The sequence below is a fragment of the Sinocyclocheilus rhinocerous genome, unplaced genomic scaffold (genome assembly GCF_001515625.1).
Source record: "Sinocyclocheilus rhinocerous isolate Xijiao unplaced genomic scaffold, SAMN03320098_v1.1 scaffold140, whole genome shotgun sequence".
NCBI classification, from domain to species: Eukaryota; Metazoa; Chordata; class Actinopteri; order Cypriniformes; family Cyprinidae; genus Sinocyclocheilus; species Sinocyclocheilus rhinocerous.
The window spans coordinates 1125705-1145229 of record NW_015642053.1 but is presented as its reverse complement, the minus strand read 5'-3'; the positions used below and the strand labels follow the sequence as shown (position 1 = coordinate 1145229).

The 19525-nt window shown below is 36.1% G+C and overlaps 2 protein-coding genes across 3 annotated transcripts in view; one reads left to right on the top strand and one right to left on the bottom strand.

Moving 5' to 3' along the window:
* The window catches only part of LOC107755463 (bifunctional heparan sulfate N-deacetylase/N-sulfotransferase 2-like), a 76710-nt gene extending 69544 nt beyond the window's left edge, over window positions 1-7166 (top strand). Inside the window, exons 8-15 of one of the 2 annotated variants that reach the window (XM_016572253.1) lie at window positions 231-327; window positions 637-716; window positions 1010-1053; window positions 1776-1950; window positions 3108-3278; window positions 4590-4699; window positions 4949-5051; window positions 6466-7166. In XM_016572253.1, the coding sequence (XP_016427739.1) occupies window positions 231-327; window positions 637-716; window positions 1010-1053; window positions 1776-1950; window positions 3108-3278; window positions 4590-4699; window positions 4949-5051; window positions 6466-6591 (906 nt within the window). In that variant the 3' untranslated portion in view covers window positions 6592-7166. Of the gene's footprint in view, window positions 1-230; window positions 328-636; window positions 717-929; window positions 1054-1775; window positions 1951-3107; window positions 3279-4589; window positions 4700-4948; window positions 5052-6465 lie in introns of both variants that reach the window. The other variant, XM_016572254.1, reaches the window with a different exon arrangement.
* A 3433-nt stretch (window positions 7167-10599) lies between these two features.
* The window catches only part of LOC107755399 (calcium/calmodulin-dependent protein kinase type II subunit gamma-like), a 49100-nt gene continuing 40174 nt past the window's right edge, over window positions 10600-19525 (bottom strand). The window contains exons 18-22 of the mRNA XM_016572181.1: window positions 18473-18616; window positions 14552-14627; window positions 14121-14215; window positions 13753-13999; window positions 10600-13090 (exon numbers count right to left, since the gene is read on the bottom strand). Coding sequence (XP_016427667.1) covers window positions 13767-13999; window positions 14121-14215; window positions 14552-14627; window positions 18473-18616 — 548 coding nt within the window. The 3' untranslated portion in view covers window positions 10600-13090; window positions 13753-13766. The remainder of the gene's footprint in view (window positions 13091-13752; window positions 14000-14120; window positions 14216-14551; window positions 14628-18472; window positions 18617-19525) is intronic.

The window sequence follows — 19525 nt, the reverse complement described above, 5'->3', positions numbered from 1 at the left end:
TCAACAATTGTTTTGAATAAATAACTTTCATTTAACTAAGGTTTCTTTGTTTTGTTTTGTTTTGAATTAATTTAGAATTTTTTTAAACATTTTTTCCCCCACATCCAAAATTAAAATGCATGTTTTCATGTTTAGGTAATGAACAGGAAAACTTGTTACAAGTGATTTATATTAGTCTCATATTAATTTATGCTCACATTATACTTACAAATACTCTCCCTGATAAACAGAACCCGTGTCATGACAAGAGACACAAAGACATCTGGTCCAAAGAGAAGACCTGTGACAGACTGCCCAAGTTTCTAGTGATTGGCCCTCAGAAGACCGGTAACAAAACCTCTGAATATGATTTTTTTTTTTTTAATTTTTATAAGTTAGATATGCATTCTCTTTTGAACATACTATATACTGTATGTATGTGAAGTTGTTTGCAGTAACAGAAGAGTGTACCCATGTTGTTTGTTAGTCATTAAAACCATTAGAGACTAATATACAATTTAATAATAAGCCAGGCTTTATGATGTAGAACACTTTATGATTCCACATACAAGTCACAGAAAACAGAATATTTCCTAGAAATTTGATTAATATTTGATCAAAACAACTTGATGCAGTGGTGTCATGCTCTTTTTGCAGGAACCACCGCGCTTCACTCGTTTCTTGGCCTTCATCCTGCCATTACCAGCAGCTTCCCCAGCCCCGTCACCTTTGAGGAGGTGCAGTATGAAGATTTTAAAAGTTATATAAATGTAACATATAAAACCTAAGCAACACAAGCCGTCAAATGTCAAACGTTGTGGATTTAATGACAAAAAGAAGTATTCCAAATGTATCTATTAACTTGCAATCTGTAAAGGAGTGGAAAAATATGTTCAAATAAATATTTGATCAAAACAACTTGATGCAGTGGTGTCATGCTCTTTTTGCAGGAACCACCGCGCTTCACTCGTTTCTTGGCCTTCATCCTGCCATTACCAGCAGCTTCCCCAGCCCCGTCACCTTTGAGGAGGTGCAGTTCTTCAGCGGACCAAACTACCAGCGTGGCATTGACTGGTAACCATGGAAACCCCATCCAGATCTCATTTTCTTTGTTTCCAAATCAAATACCAATTTTTGTAAAGCCTCACTCACATCACACTGACACAATTTTTGGGGATCGTGCTAAATGCATACATTTTATATTTATATTGTGTCTATTGCATGATTAATGCTTAAATTTATATGTCACTGAATGAGAAGAGATAAAAGTAATAAGACTTTCGGTTTTTCATGGTAGACAAAACAAAACACAAGTTTATAAATATATTTTTTTTCTTTCTTTGCGAAATTTGTAATTTTGTGTTGCTATTTGGACATAGTAAAACACCCAAAGATTTAGCAGAAAACATCTGGGTCATATTTGCATGTTCGTCTGTCAGGGGTATAATTCTAACCTTGAAATCAGGATTAGGCATAAAATAATGTCTTTAGAATCATTCATAGTGTACATGTGAAAATCTTCACCTTACAATGGTTATTTAAAGCAAAAATGCTACAAAATGCACCTCAAATTTTATGAGAGAGTGTGACATGCTAGAGCAAAACAAGCACTGTTTTTGAAGTCAGCACTCCAAATTTAGCAAGAAACAAGTATTGGATTTCATTCAGCAAACATGATGCAATGCATTAAAATAAACAAAATAATTCTTAGTGAATTCCTCTCTTAATCTTTTATTGATATTGGATTTGCCTTTTGCCTGAGAAGTGTTATATTAATTCTGTCTGTCTTATCTCAGGTACATGGATTTTTTCCCCGTACCCTCAAACGTAAGCACAGACTTCCTGTTTGAGAAGAGCGCAAACTACTTTGACACTGAAGTTGCCCCGAAGAGAGCAGCCGCCCTGTTACCAAGAGCCAAAATCATCTCTATACTCATCAACCCTGCTGACCGCGCGTATTCCTGGTACCAGGTGCGTTTGTATAGCTTAGCTGGTTAGTTCACATGAATCTGTTAACCCCTGCTGGTAGATGTCGTAACTACACGGTCTGATGTAAAATGGACTTTTATTTCTATTGGAAATTTAAAAAACTAAACAAAAAAAGAACTTAGGCCCTGTTTACACTGGTGCGTTTTCGTTTTAAAACGCATAACTTTTGCTACGGTTACGCCTGTCGTTTATACTACTACGGCATTTTCGACCCTCGAAAACAGAGATTTTTGAAAACGCTGCAGACCCCGTTTTAGTTTGAAAACTACAGGGATGCGTATCAGTGTAAATGGACCAAAACGGAGACTTTTGAAAACGATGGCTTGGCTGCCCACATTCGCTCTGCGTATCCTTGACAACCGTGTAAACAATAACATCATGCTCATAGTTGTACCCATAAATATGTGTAGGTAGATTACCCATTCGACCGCTCAAAGCACGTAGAAGCGTCCTCCATCTAAATAATCGGGCATCTACCTATACATATCTATGGTTATACCTGCATGAATGGTCATGTGACATGCGTTTTCAGTAGGGATGTAACGGTATGAAAATTTCATATCACGGTTATAGTGACCAAAGTTATCACGATTATCAATATTATCACGGTTTTGTTAAAATTAGATGAACATGTTCAAAAAGAACTGATACACACACTGAAAACATTTCAATAAGTTTTATATTTGAAAATCAACAAACAACAAATACAATTAGCACTGCTTCTGCGTCAGACTGATGCAAGCTGGACAGAATTTACCGCGAGTTTTCAAAATCGCAATCAAATACGGTTTTGATGATAATTCAATTTTAAATGATAATACTAACCGTCAGGGCATTTTATCGTGATTTATCGTGAAACCGGTAATCGTTCCATCCCTAGTTTTCAGTTGTGTAGTGTAGACGGAGATCGTTTGTGAAACGCAGTGAAAACGCCAGTGTAGACGAGGATCGTTTTCATGTTAAAAAAAACCTGCACTAGTGTAAACAGAGCCTTAGAGAAAACAGTAGATTTTAAACTGCCATTGAGACAAAGAGAAATGCTGATGGATAGCATTTTCCAGATATTATTGACTTCCTCTATAGCAACACATCCAATGAAAACTACAACTGTTTAATTTCACTTCTGTCACTCTCTGTAGCATCAGAGGGCTCATCAGGACCCTGTGGCGCTAAACCACACGTTTCATGAGGTGATCTCTGCAGGGCCGTCGTCCCCCGCAGCTCTGCTGTCTCTGCACCGCCGCTGCCTGCAGCCTGGAGCCTACAGCAGCCATCTGGAGCGCTGGTTACACCACTACCAGACCAGTCAGGTGTGTGTACACACACACCCCCCTATAGCCGACTTCTGGAACTTGTTACACCACTATTAACCTAGCCAGGTGTGCACACAAAAAAATCTGTCTCTTAAAAGAACTATTTTCATCTTAGTCAGCAGCTTTTACATGCTATGATGTAACTAACCTTCCTTTCAGTCCTGGATGCTGATTGGTCAACAGTGTTCAAAACATGAATAAATAGACAATATAATAGCAGCTAAGACACACAACACTGGTTCAGCTGGATACTGGTTTTATCACTGCATGTCACCCATATAAGCTGTTAATTTTTTTTCACTTAGTTTATCTCTTAGTGAAATTAATAAATAATGTTTTAATGAGAAACAGTACAATATAAACATTTCTTACACCGTTTCTACCGATAAAATATTTTAGAGCTTGGCATAACTTGAAAAATACATGCTACGTTCAAAAGCAGGGTTGGTAAGATTTTTTAAATGTTTTTGAAATAAGTCTCTAATGCTCACCGAGGATGCATTTGTTTGATTAAAAAAAACAGTAAAAAATTTAATATTGTGCAATGCTATTGCGATTTAAAATAACGGTTTTAAAAATTAAATTTATTCCTGTGATTGCAAAGCTCATTTTTTAAGCAGCCATTATTTCAGTCATCGGTGTCATTTGATCCTTCATTTTGAAACAGTTGAGCTGTTTAATATTTTTGGAAACACGTAATACTTTTTTTTTTTTAGTATTCTTTGATTATTAAAAAAAAAAAAAAGCATTAAATATAAATATTTTGTAAGATTATAAATGTCTTTACTGTCACTTTTGATCAATTAAATGCATACTTACTGAATGAAGGTATTAAAAACAACACAGTGACCCCAAACTTTTGGAAAGTAGTGTAAATTTATAAAACGTAGAAAAGAAATGCATATAGATTAATGAGCTGTTATTCCTTTACAGGTCTTTTTCGAGGTCTAGCTTTTTAAACGGTTTTAGCTTGTTTTGATACTTGTTTTGTCTTATTTCAAGTTAAGTAATCATGAAGCCCCCTTGTTAGTTTGCTGAGGCCCCCTAGTGGACCCCAGGGCCCTGTTCATTTATTAGTGTATTACTGTAAACAATGTGTTTACACAACTTTACATTATTTTGAGAAATAATCTAGAATATTCAGACATATGTGTGCACGCACACACACACACACACATACAAAGTTTCCTAAAGTCTTCAGAGCGCTCTAAGTGAACCTTCACTCGTTCAAAATCAACCCATAACAGTCTTGAGCAGGTGTGTTGAGCTGCATCAGTGTGTGTGACGTGTGTTTTATCCTGTGAACAGCTGCTGATCGTGGATGGTGTGCAGCTGCGCTCTAGTCCTGCTCAGGTGATGGATGGCATTCAGAAGTTCCTCGGAGTCACACCGTACTACAACTACACACAAGCGCTGACGTATGAGCGCTCATTATTATTGCACACCCAGATTCCAAGAGCACTTACTACAACGAGATTTGCTACAGAACTGATAGTCTCAATCCTCGATTCTATTTGATCACATTTTAACAAAAAATATATGTCCTTAAAATTGTATGTGATTTTCTAAAAAACAAAAGCATTTCATTAGATTAGATACAACATATTCAGATTTTTAAAAAAGTCTTAATATCGGAGCTGTAACTAGTTCATGCTCTCTATTTAAAGGTTTGACGAGAGTAAAGGTTTCTGGTGTCAGAAACTGGAGGCAGGACGTACTCGCTGTCTGGGAAAGAGCAAAGGAAGGAAGTATCCAGAAATGAGCCTGGAGGTACAACTCACTTCTCTACATCAGAGCTCCAGATATGAAGATAAGATGGATATACTGTAACTGAACAAAAATAGACATCGCGTTTCAGTTATAGCCAGTGAAGTTTATTTAGTTCTGTTTTCCTCTCTATAATTGGCTGCAAGAAAGCTGATGGAACGGAATGTATAAGATCTATTTTGAGAGTCAGTTTGAAATCAAGTGGGAATTAGTGTTGTTTTTGGCGGCCTGTTTTAATTTTAGTTTTAGTCTAGTCTTTGTGTGAAACTGTCATTTTAGTTTTTATTAGTTTTAGTCACGTTCATACTCTTTTTAGTCTAGTCAAGTTTTAGTCAACTAAAAGTCACCGAGTGCTGATCAGTGTGTTGCAGAATTTGCTCACATCATTTTCACTCTTGTTATGTCCAGTCTAGTGTGTAGATGCCAAAACAATTCCCCCGGCTGATCATTAATATTCAATCAGTATATTTGTTATTTGAATGTATGTTGTGCATTGTGTACATTGTGTATGTATAGAAGCCCATATCTGCCACATGAGTAAATGTAAATACTTTTTTAAAATAAAAAGTTAATATTTGGTAAATTGTGACGAAAGTCAATTTTGACATGAAAAGTTATAATTATGGAACAGGAAAATCATTTTTGTCATGACATGTTATTCTTTTTGACTTTATCTCTGGATTTGACTTGATTCAATTATTACTCAAAATTATGAGATAAAAAGTATAATTATGACAAGATAAAATTATGAAATAGCTTTTATGAAAATTATAGTATTATGAAATAATTGTAACTTTTTGTCTTGAATTTTTTATTTCAATTTCTCCTCATAATTTGTAACTTTTTCTCAGAATTTTTACAATGTCATTTGTTCATGAGATATAAAAATAATATAAAAAGTCAAAATTATGATCTCATATATATATATATATATTTTTTTTAATCATATTTTGAACAAATGACATAGTCATACATTTTTTATTTGATCATTTTGACTCGTGTCATAATCAACTGATGTCAAATCTCAATTTCAACTTTTTCTCAGAAGTTTGACAAAGTTATAATTTTGATATAAAAAGGCAAAATTATGATTACTTTTTTACTTGTCTCAGAATTACAACTTTTTGTCATTAACTTTTTATTTTTATAATTTTGTCTTTAATAATCGACTTGTCTCATCTTATAATTTCAACTTTCTCAGAAGTATGACGGTCAATTGTTCAAAATATGAGATGACAAGTAAAAATGATCAAATCATAATTTTGACTTTTTATCTCATAATTATAACTTTTTGTCATTCATTTTATTTTTTAATTTTGACTTATGTCATCATTGACTTTTCTCATAATTTTGAATGTCATAATTGTTCCTCCATAAATGTATGTGTAACTCGCATTGAATTTTTTCCTCTCTCCAGTCGAGGGTGTTTCTGTCGGAGTATTACCGCGAGCAGAACATGGAGTTACTCAGGATGTTGAAACGTCTGGCTCAGCCTCTGCCCATTTGGCTCAGAGATGAACTGCACAACGCCAGCTGGAGCTGATAAAAACCTGCATAAAGAGAACCACGGCAGAACGCTGCTCCACACAGGAGAACTCGGGGCCCGTGTGCGGCAGGAGCCAAAAGAGGACTGACCCCTCTCGCCCTCCATACTCCGCACAGGCTCTGATGGAACAGACGGGCCGATCACGCTGTCAGTCTGCATGAAGCCCTCAGAGTCACAGGAGAAGCCCTCAACCTCGTTATGGGAACTTGTAGTGGACGTTCATGGAGTCATGGATATGGAAATGGAAGCGACCCGATTGGACAGCTTTAAAAAGACTTCTAGAGTGATTGGATATCAGCTGTGAACTGGCTGTTTTGAAATGCAAATATAGTCTAGGAAGAGAGGGAATGGCACAGAACCTCTAGGAGCATTTTGTGGAAATACCCATGAAAGGAAGGGACTATAAGAGGATTATTTAAATTTTATTCTCAAAAGTCTTTAACTCTGCTAAGCAGAGAAGTATTTAAATATGTGTCTCATAAATGTATGCCATCTTGCTGCCTTTCTCAAAACAGTTGCTGTTGAGGTGATTTCTGTTTGACGTCAAAAAACATTGTGCAGCTCAAGAAACTATAAAGATGACGTTCATGGAGTCATGGATATGGAAATGGGAGCGACCCGATTGGACAGCTTTAAAAAGACTTCTAGAGTGATTGGATATCAGCTGTGAACTGGCTGTTTTGAAATGCAAATATAGTCTAGGAAGAGAGGGAATGGCACAGAACCTCTAGGAGCATTTTGTGGAAATACCCATGAAAGGAAGGGACTATAAGAGGATTATTTAAATTTTATTCTCAAAGTCTTTAACTCTGCTAAGCAGAGAAGTATTTAAATGTGTCTCATAAATGTATGCCATCTTGCTGCCTTTCTCAAAACAGTTGCTGTTGAGGTGATTTCTGTTTGACGTCAAAAAACATTGTGCAGCTCAAGAAACTATAAAGATAAATTGAGGTTCATATGTGGCTACTTTTAGCAGATTTTCTTTTTAATTTAATGAACTGGGCAAATGTTTCTTTATTAAAATGATCATTTTTGACATTATTAAAAAATTTGGGGTAGGTAAGTTTTTTTTTTTACATTTTTTGAAAGAAGCCTCTTATGCTCACCAAGGCTGCATTTATTTGAGCAAAAATACAGTAAACAAAAAAGTAATTGTGAAATATTATTACAACTCTTTTCTAGTTTAATTAATTTTTTAATATTTTATATTTGTGAAAGCAATTAGCCATTACTCCAGTCTTCAGTGTCACATGATCAAATATGCTGATTTGTTATTCAAGAAACATTTATTTTCAACGCTTCTAACCTTGATGTATTTTTTTCTGGATTCTTTAATGACTAGAAAGTCCAAAAGAACAGCATTTATTTGAAATAGAAATCACTTTTGATTAATTTAATGCATTCTTGCTAAATAAAAGTATTAATTTCCTAAAACTAAAAGCTTACTGAGCCCAGAATTTTGAACACTAATGTATGCAATCTGCAGATAATAGCACTGTTCCAAATCCTAGCAAGCATTTCAAGGTATCATAGCTATTTAGGCAGGAAACATATTCATTAGCATCATATGACCCCTTTAAGATAACTTTGTTTTAACACCAAAGCAGCATTGAAATTTATCATTTATGGAAAAGGCAACTTCAAAAAGCAGACTGATCTCAGTGATGCTGATTTAGTATATTTTTCAACATCAAGTTTAAAAAATGTTTTTTAATTAAAACTATTTTGTCCATTATGTAAATCAAAATGGATTCCAATACCTTTGGAATCTTCAGTGTGGAATTGATACATATGTTAACCAATCCAAATCACTTACATCATCCCAAGTGTTCCACAATAATATTTTTGTAGGCAGTAGACCAGGAAACAAACTAGGTTTTGGAACGGTCTAATATCAGTGCACAACCAAAGCAAAACTGTTACACGTTATACGTGCCGAACTAAATTGCACCTGGAAAACCTTTCTTTGTTTTGTTTTTTTTAAGGCCAAAATGACAACTACATTGTACTGTACTGAGTGAATGTGCATTGTGTATGTGTAGCAACAGTTGGATACATAAAAATTAATCAACAGTAATGTGATCCCAAGTCATGTCTGGTGTTCAGTTTAAGTACACACATATTGAGAAATAAAGGCACAGAATGGGCATCCATTTTTCTCTTCTTCAAAGTGTAAAGTGAGGTGAACTAGAGGGGTGAGTAGCTTATCTGTGTTCCTGCAGTCTACTTTATCAGCTGAGAGGAAGAGAATAGAGAGAGAGCTTGATTAATCACCGCACAGAAACAAGAGACTCGGCCTCCATTTGAGAGCTTTGGGGCCCAGCCGTTCGAATGCAGGAAACAAAGCCCTTAAATAAGACTTGCTCAGGTCCACTGGGAGCCTCCACAGACAGTACACTGTGTGCTGGAGGGGAGAGAAGGAAAATAAATGGTGTGCACTTCTATAAAGTGACTATGCATCTGAATACAGACACGCGCTATTGATGCAGCAAATGCTGCTTGTATTAAACTATTACTTTGGGGCCGTTTCCTAGTACATCTTTACAGTTGGACACCTATCAAAGCTATAAGCTTCTACGTTTCATTCCTTTTAACGTGAAGGTACATGTGCATGTACAATATCAAAGGGAAGGAGATTTTATGGCTGTTTCAAACAGAAAGCCCAGGTCTAATTCACAGTACATTAAACATGGACATGTATAGTACATTTCATGATTATTGGATCATTAAGCACAGGTCATACACTGAAGGCAACAACCAGTTTACTTTATTTATAGAGCACTTTACAACTGCACCTGCAGACCAAAGTACTGTACAATCAAGAAACACTTCATTAAAACACACAACTTAAAACAACACCGATCCTACTAACAACAAAGACTAGCCCACGCTCTCAAAGGTTAAAGAAAATAAGTAGTTTTTGACTTCAACTTTAAAAGCATTTAAAGATGAGACCTCTCTAAGTTCCTGAGGAAGACTATTCCAGAGCTTCGGCCCCGCAACAGCAAAGGCCTGATCCCCTTTTAACTTTAAATGAGTACGAGGGACAGTAAGCAATAACTTATTATTGGATCTTAGAGACCTAGGTGCTTGACGAACAGCAACGAGCTCAGACACGTAAGCAGGGGCCATCCCATGCACTGCTTTAAAAACATACAAAAGAGTTTTATATTTTATCCTGTAGTTCACTGGTAGCCACTTTTGAATCAGATCCATGGATTTTTTCTGTTAACACAGCAAGTGCCAACACCTTTACCAAATTTTGTACCATTCCACATAAGTAAAAAAAAATCTAAAAATAAAAAGGTCAAAATGACTGAAAATCATGAGAATGTTAATGCATACAACATTTTAAATCATTTTATCCTGTAGTTCACTGGTAGCCACTTTTGAATCAGATCCATGGATTTTTTCTGTTAACACAGCAAGTGCCAACACCTTTACCAAATTTTGTACCATTCCACATAAGTAAAAAAAAAATCTTAAAAAAAAAAGGTCAAAATGACTGAAAATCATGAGAATGTTAATGCATACAACATTTTAAATCAGCATCTCAACTTATGAGATATGAGATGTGAATGAAATTAAAAAAGAGGTTGCGTTTTCCATTGTAATGATGTGCACGGATTAATCTTTCACAATAAGATCAGTGGCATGCATCAAGCACATACAGTAAATGCTGATTTCATGTTGAATTTTACATTTGCACAAAGAAAACCCAGAATCAGTTGCAGAAATGCTCTTTTTATTAAATACTTTCCAGATCAAGTTTCAATAATAACAAAGCTATGATGAAGCAGACCTACTAACATTCAGACAAACACTTGATAGTTGTAATTTCATGGTTTTATTAAATGTATGATCATGCAAAAATCCAGCATCCATGTTTAAACTCCAAGTATATATACGAAGCCCAATAGTATACCATTACAATGCAATAGATTTACTTAGAATGAGGGGAGCATACCAAGCAGAGGCTTTTGTTTTATATATATATATATATAATTTTTTTTTTTTTTACTATTTTCTACTTTTAATTTTTTTTATATGGTACATCACTTATAATTCCCAATGGAGTGATTTTCATGTCCAGATGCAAGTACTATGAGATTTTTTTCCCTTTTTTATCAAGTAAACACAGACAGTGGAAAAAAATATTTACCAAGAAAAGTATACATGCATATTCGCCGGTTTATTTAAACTGCGTGTTTGATTTCTCCTGTCATTGGACGGGTGGGCCAGAAGACTCATACTCGCCGTCTGGCCCAGGATTCAGACCGAGCTTTCAGGGGTTGGATATTTATTTCACTAAATCTAAATCTACCAGCTAGTGACTCCTCGTAGCAATCTTTTCATTTTCATGAAGCTGAAGATGTCAATCATGTAAAAGGATGTATTTAAGTAAAAATAAAAATAATAAAAAGTGTAATCTAGTTTGGCCAGGCAAGGCAGCAGTTCCCCATAGCACAAACAAAGGAAAAAGAAAACAGCGATATATAAAAAAAAAAAAACGCAAGAAACAAGCACGAGACACAAAACGGACGTGAAAACAGCATCGTCACATATAACCACATATAAGTGACAGCATCACTACCATTGTTGTAAAGGTGATAAACGTGCGCACACTTACACACGTGCGGAGGTATAGTCCTGATATGTCACAAAGCCCAGCAGCACACGATGAGGGTGTGCCAGCACTACGTGTATTAACAGACCCATACAAAAGACTGATGTGTTCCAAGGAGACGGGGTGTTTTTTCCACACGTAATATATTGCCTCAAACGAAACTATACTAAAATCTATCTAAAGACAAAACCATAGCAGTGACGAAAAGCATTCGTGCAACTACAGATGAAATTAAGAGATTAATCACTCGTGACAATCAAACCCTCACTTCTAAGTAACATTAAAACTGAGTTTAAATAGTCAGTGCCATAAAACCTGCGTAATATAGTTGGTGGTGAATGTAACGAACCACTGTGACTTGTAATCGTACAAACATTAAAACCGTGATTTTAAACAACAGAACTACGGCAACGTGTTTGGATTTTCTCCACGCGCTTCTTGTGATCGGATGAACTAAACGACATGTATTTACAGAGCATGTTCCCCCCCCGTCACCGACATGAACCACGACTACGACAACACTGAGAACAGGGTGAGTTAGACACGTCCAACGTTACTAAAACAACTGAGTACTTTTACATTGCAGCTGTGTGGGTGTAAGAAAGGATGGCGAGTTTTAAAGGAGACTTCATCACAACATACCAGACTACTGAAGCTATTTTCACCATGATGTAGTTTGTAAAAATGACTAGTCCTCCTTTGAGCTCAGATTTAGTCACTGAGTTCGGAAACTGGAGTGAAGTTCATGTCTGACTATCACAGTACGTCCTGTAGTGGTCTGTCTACATCGCTAACAAAACAGTAAGAGCAAATCTACTGCTCGGTGTCCAGTTGTGTGCTGTTCACTTGGGCTTTCCTTATATGAAATCTAAATGAGGGATACAATTTATACAAGTTCCGATCGCACACACGCACCCACACAAACATATCGAGCGCGGTCAGGAACCACATCTTCCCCTAAACCTGGATGGTGAGAGTTTATATCTCCTTTAAATATCTCTGTATAACTTTACATGTTTATTTAGATTAACTTAAAAACTAAAATAGTCTTAAAAATTCAAACTGAACACAAAATACTTGTGTTATGTCAGTCCAAGAAAAGAAAAGAAAAAAACGAAGGAAAATGAAGAGTTCCACATTAACACAAGAGATTACTAAAACCTGGGCCGCACAAACCTTCTCTTAGACCCGGGTTACATAAAAAGCCAACACCAAACAGAAACACTCCTTAAAAAGACTAAAAACTACACTTTGGTTCTTTTTTTGATATGAAGAACTAATGAACATTTTCACTGCCTTGCTCTCGGATTAGTCGACCCCTTCCCATAATTGATTTTGTGTCCAAAAATTTGCAAAGTATACAAGGACTGATGACAAACCTGTAAACTTTAGCATTCTTTGGGCGCAAGTCCATTTTGTGATTTTTTCTTTAAGTTGAAGCCCCCCACCCCCCACCCTCCCAACTTGGTTTACCTACATAAATGCTTTTCAAACTTGATTGTAGCTTCTGTTTCAGCTAGTGATTTTTACAATATACAGTATATTTATGAATTCATAGATCAGTACTTACAACACCTTCTGAACATCTTTAACGGGCAAAAGAAGATGGTTCCGTGGGGAAAAAGACAAAAGAGCACCCCCATGTGGGCGTCAGATACATGCAACGTCCCTTGGGCGGGGCCACAGCCGCGGCCAGCTCCCGTTGGTCAAAGATTGGACAGGATAGGTGGTGTTGACAGTTGAACTGGATGTTGTCAGAGTTCCTCACTGGTGTGTCTGTAACTTTAAGAGCTGTCATCCAGCTGGCCTTCACGTGCCCGTCCAGCCACAAAGAAGAAACATTCCCATTATCTTGAGAATCCAGGTAAGCTGGAAAAAATAGCGCAACAATAACATTTCTGTGAATGTAAATGTGCAACGTCAGTCTTACAGCATACAGTCATCACAAATTGGTGTTTGCAACAAGTTTTACTCCCTTAGCTGGGCGCATTACCGAAATTTCGGCAAAATTTTGCAGGCAAAAAAGTGATGATTCTAAATAGTGTAGTGATGTATGAAGCCCAGTTCACATAAAAGTCACTTTCAAACAATCAGCTTTCTGTTTGTCAACGCAGCAAATGCACGTGATCAAATTGATTACATTACGAAATCTATATGGGGAAATCGTTACGCAATTACATCACGCAACCCATAAGTGAAATTCTAGAATTCTAGAAGAACAACTATAAATTGTTCCTTTAGAGTAAAAACAAAACAAAAAAACAAGTACACAAAAAAAAAAGTTTAAAAATAAAGTTGCAATTGATATAAATGATATATAAAGTCACAAAATTAAGTCGTGATTAAAAAAGTATCAAACACCAGTTTAGGATATAACACAACAGAAGTCACTTTTAAGACAAAGCAGCAATCATTACCTCTACAGTTACCTTTTAATTGTATTTTTTAAACTCTGAGGTAGAAACAGGCATACATACAAGCGTGCGTAGACGTAGGCGATAAACGTAGGCGTGCGAATGGAGTGTTTTTACCTGTCCTGCGTGGTTCACTGTAAGGGGGCGGCTGGAGCCCCTGAGCAGTGGAAGTGGACGTTAAGCCACTTGGCATCACGGCGGTGCCACACGCGCGTCTCCTCCGACTGGCAGCTACGTGGGCGGCCCTGGCTGTCGATGTACTGTGTCAGCCGGATATACGCAATGCAGGCAGCATCCTCCCCGATGAGATGAACATGAGGATTGAGGATAGTGGTGTGCACAGGCTTGTTGTTCTTACTCAACACTGAAAAAGTCAAACACATGGATTGCATCTGAATACAGATATACATATGGTCAAAGTGTGTAACTTTGATGAATATTTCTGTAAGGTAAAACAACTATACGCATAGTTAAACATGACTCACAGTGCTCAAAGTAGAACTTGTGGAAGTCCATGCCCTCGACCAGGTTCCCCAGAGCTTCAGGCTCAAAAGAGGTCAGACCAGGGTCACAGATTCTTCTGTGGTACACAAGAATATGAAAACAGTGTTCATATAACAAAAGATAATCATATAGCATAAAAAATAAATAAAAGTGATGACAATTTAATTTCAGAGTGAACATATGGCTGGATATCTCCATCATTTCATGGCTATATACAATATTCTCTCTCTCTGTTCACAGACTATGGGACAGTCTGGGACTTCAGTTTGTTCAGGCCAACATTTTATAGGACTGTTTGTTCATTTGAATACAAAATCCACTTAAAGCCTTACATATTCACACAATGACCTACAATTTTCTTAGTGTCTTTATTACAAACAAGCTAAAGCAAGTGTAGGTGTGCTGTACTTACGTGTATGCTTCAAAGTCTCCATTGTTGACAGCCTCGATCAACTGCTCCGTGATCTTTATAATCTCCTGCTTACGAGCTACTCGAACAGGACGTGTGAAAGATGAGGGATGATGGAGGGAGAGGAAATGAAATGATAAAAAAGAAAAGCGAAGTTAATAAGCATAACATACACTGCTTACAGAGCAGATACCTGTGAGAATGTCATATTAAGGCCTACTGACACCAAGATTAAAAGTGCCAAAAAATGACAAACAATTCATGATACAAATTTGTCAGTCTGTGAAACAGAAACATATACCTGAACAAAAATAAAAAGTGCTGATGATGCCAGTTCTGGTCACATGACCCAAAAGCTTTTATCTTATTAGTTGCTGAGTTTTGGTGCGTTCACACCATGCCGTATTTACTGCAATTACTAGCTTACAAATAGGACATTCTACTCAGAGGCATTTATTACGCATGTCTATGACACTATAAATGCCAAGAGGAATGTGTGTAATTATAGTAATCAATAAACAAAAATATAATAAAAACAGTAAAATTCATTATTAATCAATTTGAAAGTTATTTAGCAGGAAATTAGTCATTATTATCCAACTCTCTACTAGCTACAATAAATTGTATTGTATGCCTTTCCTTTATTAGTCTTGCATGATTAAGATATTAATAATGAACAGAAATTTTAAGGAAAGAACTACTTGACTATATTTTACTGCTAAACCTGCTGCCATTTTCTGTGTTGACATTACAGTGGTGAGGTGCTAAAATGTTTAAGAACTTCATAATTACAGTAATTCTGACATGACTTCAACACACTTTTTTTCCCTGTGTGACTATAAAGAGCGTGAATTTTCTCACATTGCATGATGGAGTCAGTAGAAATGCATTCATTTCAATTTGAATGTTTGTGGTGAAAGTTGAGCTCAATGTCTATAGGCCTTTGTAAATGTGTGTGGAAATATGCATTTGGATTAACACGTTCTCCATTACAAATCAACTAAAAATCAACCCGACAAGTCACAACCTTGACTAACACAACATCAACTGCCCACTGTGACGTTCTATTAGTATGAAGAATTTGATTTGCTGTTGACATCCTCTGTGTTTGTGTCCTGGTCTACCCCACACACTTACACTGAGCTGCGGATCCACTCGCTGTGATACCGCCGGCCCCGTGGGCTGAGGCACAGGGGCCAGAATGAGTGCGCTCTAACTCTGGACATGAGGCATGTTCTGAACTGTTCCATGCCAAGCGTTTAACGTCATGCACGGGGACGGCTGCAACACACAACGCAGCACACGCAACACAGGTGATGATGCATGCAGAAAGACAGAGGAACGCATGAACACACTGAATATGAAGAACAACATCAGAGCCCAACATGAAAACCGTCATCATTTAATCAACCTCATGTTCCAAACTCATCCAACATTTTTCCTTCCACAGAAGACAAAAGGAGAATATTTATGCAGCTCTTTTTCATACTATGAAATTACATGATGGATGTTGAGCTCCAAAATGTATCATAGAAGTGGTTTATATGACTTATATAGTATATTCAACAGCTTTTTAAATTCTTTTTGCAGCCTCACAGTCACTTTTTTTATGAAAATGAGCAGCGTGAACATTTCTCCTTAAGTATTCATATGGGTTTGGAACAACATGAGCATGAGTAAATGATAGAATTTACATTTTTGGATAAACGATTCAACAATATTGTTTTTTTGTTGTACTTCATAAACAGTGTTACCATGTACATAAAGAGACGCAATTAAAAAGAATGGAAAAGATAAAGAAAAGATTACCAAGGAAATCTGATGTTCAAAACAAGTCAAAACGCTGAAAGACAATGAATTTATCAGAATGTATGAAGTAGGGAACAGGAGGATGCTGACAGATGTTAAATGAAGAGATAGCAGGTGTGGATGAGGTCCTATATGAGGTGTTGCAGCTGCAGCGTTTTCTGGCTTAGACACAGAATCAAATAAATTTTTTTTCTTATACAATTGCTATGTTATTTTATCCATTATTCATGACTAAGGTCAGCCAATTAACAAAAGCCTCATTTGTGTCAGTTCCAACTGTAAGTTAAAAATAAGTGTGCTTTTCAGCAATTTTATGTACATCCCATTTGCTGACATTAATTTGTATTATGCATATGCTGTATTTGTGTTATATCTAACAATATGTTCTCTACATTTTATTTAGGTTTTTAAAATCACCAAAACCATTATTTCAAGAGTACCATTAAAAATGGGGGGTTTCATTTTTAATGTTTTTAATAAGTCTCTATTGCAAAGTTTTCTATTTTCAATGTTCTAAAATGTTTTATTTATTCTTGTAGTGGCAATTACTGATCATTACTCCAGTCTTCAGTGTCACATGATCCTTCATAAATCTAATATCCTTCTAATATGCTGATTTGATGCTCAACAAGGATTTCTTCATGCTGACAATAGTTGTGCAACTTAATATGTTTGTGGTAATATTTTCTCAGGATTTATGGATGAATATAAAGTTCAAAAGAACAGCATTTAATTGAAATCTTTTGTAACAATGTACAAGTCTTCACGGTCACATTTGATCAATTTAATAAAAAAAAAAAAATTATATTATCTTACTGACCCCAAACGTTTGAACGGTAGTGTATGTAAATGGTTTTGGTCATATTAAAAACCCAGCTAAAGAAATATAATACAATTAATTACAATTAAAGCAAGCATTATAATTAAACAGAATGACAATAGGACAAATAAAAGAATAGATACTCAGAAGGATTGGGTAAGCAACACATCAGAGACTATATGGAGTATTGTTAACCAGCAAGAAATGAAGTCACAAGTATGTAGCTTTGATGTGGGATATTAAAATGTGTGCATGTGCAAAAAAAAGCATATTAATTAGGACTTCTGAAAGGGGAAGGTTCGAGACTTCAGTCACAAGTTGGGAAGGAGAATGTAGGAAAAATCAGCAGCAGAACATCTAAAAGTTCAATCTAGTTACTAAAGGGCCATTTTACAACACAATAGACCTGGAAACAGTATAGTTGAGCAGCATGCATCAGGGAATGCCAGTTCTGGTCACATGACCCAAAAGTTTACAACTTATTTGTTGGTGAGTTTTGGTGCATTCACACCATGCCGTATTTACTGCAATCACTAGATTACAGGACTAACAGGACTTTCAACTCTTGAGCTGTTTATTATGCATTTCTATGCCAACACTATGAATGCCAAGAGGAATGTGTGTAATAAAACAAGTAACAGTCATTATGCAAATTCATTATTAATAAACTTTAAATTTATTTAGCAGGAGATCAGACATTATTACAATAAATACAATACAATAAATTGTATTCTATGCCTTTCATTTATTAATCTTGCATTAAGACATTAGTCAATGACTGCAATTATTGAACATTTTAAGGAAATAACTACTTGACTATATTTTACTGCTGAATCTGCTGTCGTTTTCGGTTTCTACATGACATTATGTGAGGTGCTAAAGGTTTAAGTGTTTAAAATTCAGAGGTTACAACTCAGAACTTTTTATAAATATAGTAATTCTGACATGACGTGAACACCTTTTTTTCCCACAGAGAAAACTGAAAAGAGTGTGAATTTTCTCACATTGCATGATGGGGTCAGTAGAAATGCATTTCTCCATTTAAATTTGAATGCTTGTGGTGAAAATTTGAGCTCAATGTGAATAGGCCTCTATAAATGTGTGTAAATATGCATTTGGATTAATACATTCTCCATTACAAAACAACCTGACAAGTCACAACCTTGACTAACACAATATCAACTGGCCACTGTGACAGCTGATAGGATGTCACTACCTAATTCTATTAGTATGAAGAATTAGATTTCCTGTTGACATCCTCTGTGTGTGTGTCCTGGTCTACCCCACACACTTACACTGAGCTGCGGACCCACTCGCCGTGATACCGCCGACCCCATGGGCTGAAGCACAGGAGCCAGAATGAGTGCGCTCTAACTCTGGACATGAGGCATGTTCTGAACTGTTCCATGCCAAGCGTTTAACGTCATGCACGGGGACGGCTGCAACACACAACGCAGCACACGCAACACAGGTGATGATGCATGCAGAAAGACAGAGGAACGCATGAACACACTGAATATGAAGAACAACATCAGAGCCCAACATGAAAACCGTCATCATTTAATCAACCTCATGTTCCAAACTCATCCAACATTTTTCCTTCCACAGAAGACAAAAGGAGAATATTTATGCAGCTCTTTTTCATACTATGAAATTACATGATGGATGTTGAGCTCCAAAATGTATCATAGAAGTGGTTTATATGACTTATATAGTATATTCAACAGCTTTTTAAATTCTTTTTGCAGCCTCACAGTCACTTTTTTTATGAAAATGAGCAGCGTGAACATTTCTCCTTAAGTATTCATATGGGTTTGGAACAACATGAGCATGAGTAAATGATAGAATTTACATTTTTGGATAAACGATTCAACAATATTGTTTTTTTGTTGTACTTCATAAACAGTGTTACCATGTACATAAAGAGACGCAATTAAAAAGAATGGAAAAGATAAAGAAAAGATTACCAAGGAAATCTGATGTTCAAAACAAGTCAAAACGCTGAAAGACAATGAATTTATCAGAATGTATGAAGTAGGGAACAGGAGGATGCTGACAGATGTTAAATGAAGAGATAGCAGGTGTGGATGAGGTCCTATATGAGGTGTTGCAGCTGCAGCGTTTTCTGGCTTAGACACAGAATCAAATAAATTTTTTTTCTTATACAATTGCTATGTTATTTTATCCATTATTCATGACTAAGGTCAGCCAATTAACAAAAGCCTCATTTGTGTCAGTTCCAACTGTAAGTTAAAAATAAGTGTGCTTTTCAGCAATTTTATGTACATCCCATTTGCTGACATTAATTTGTATTATGCATATGCTGTATTTGTGTTATATCTAACAAT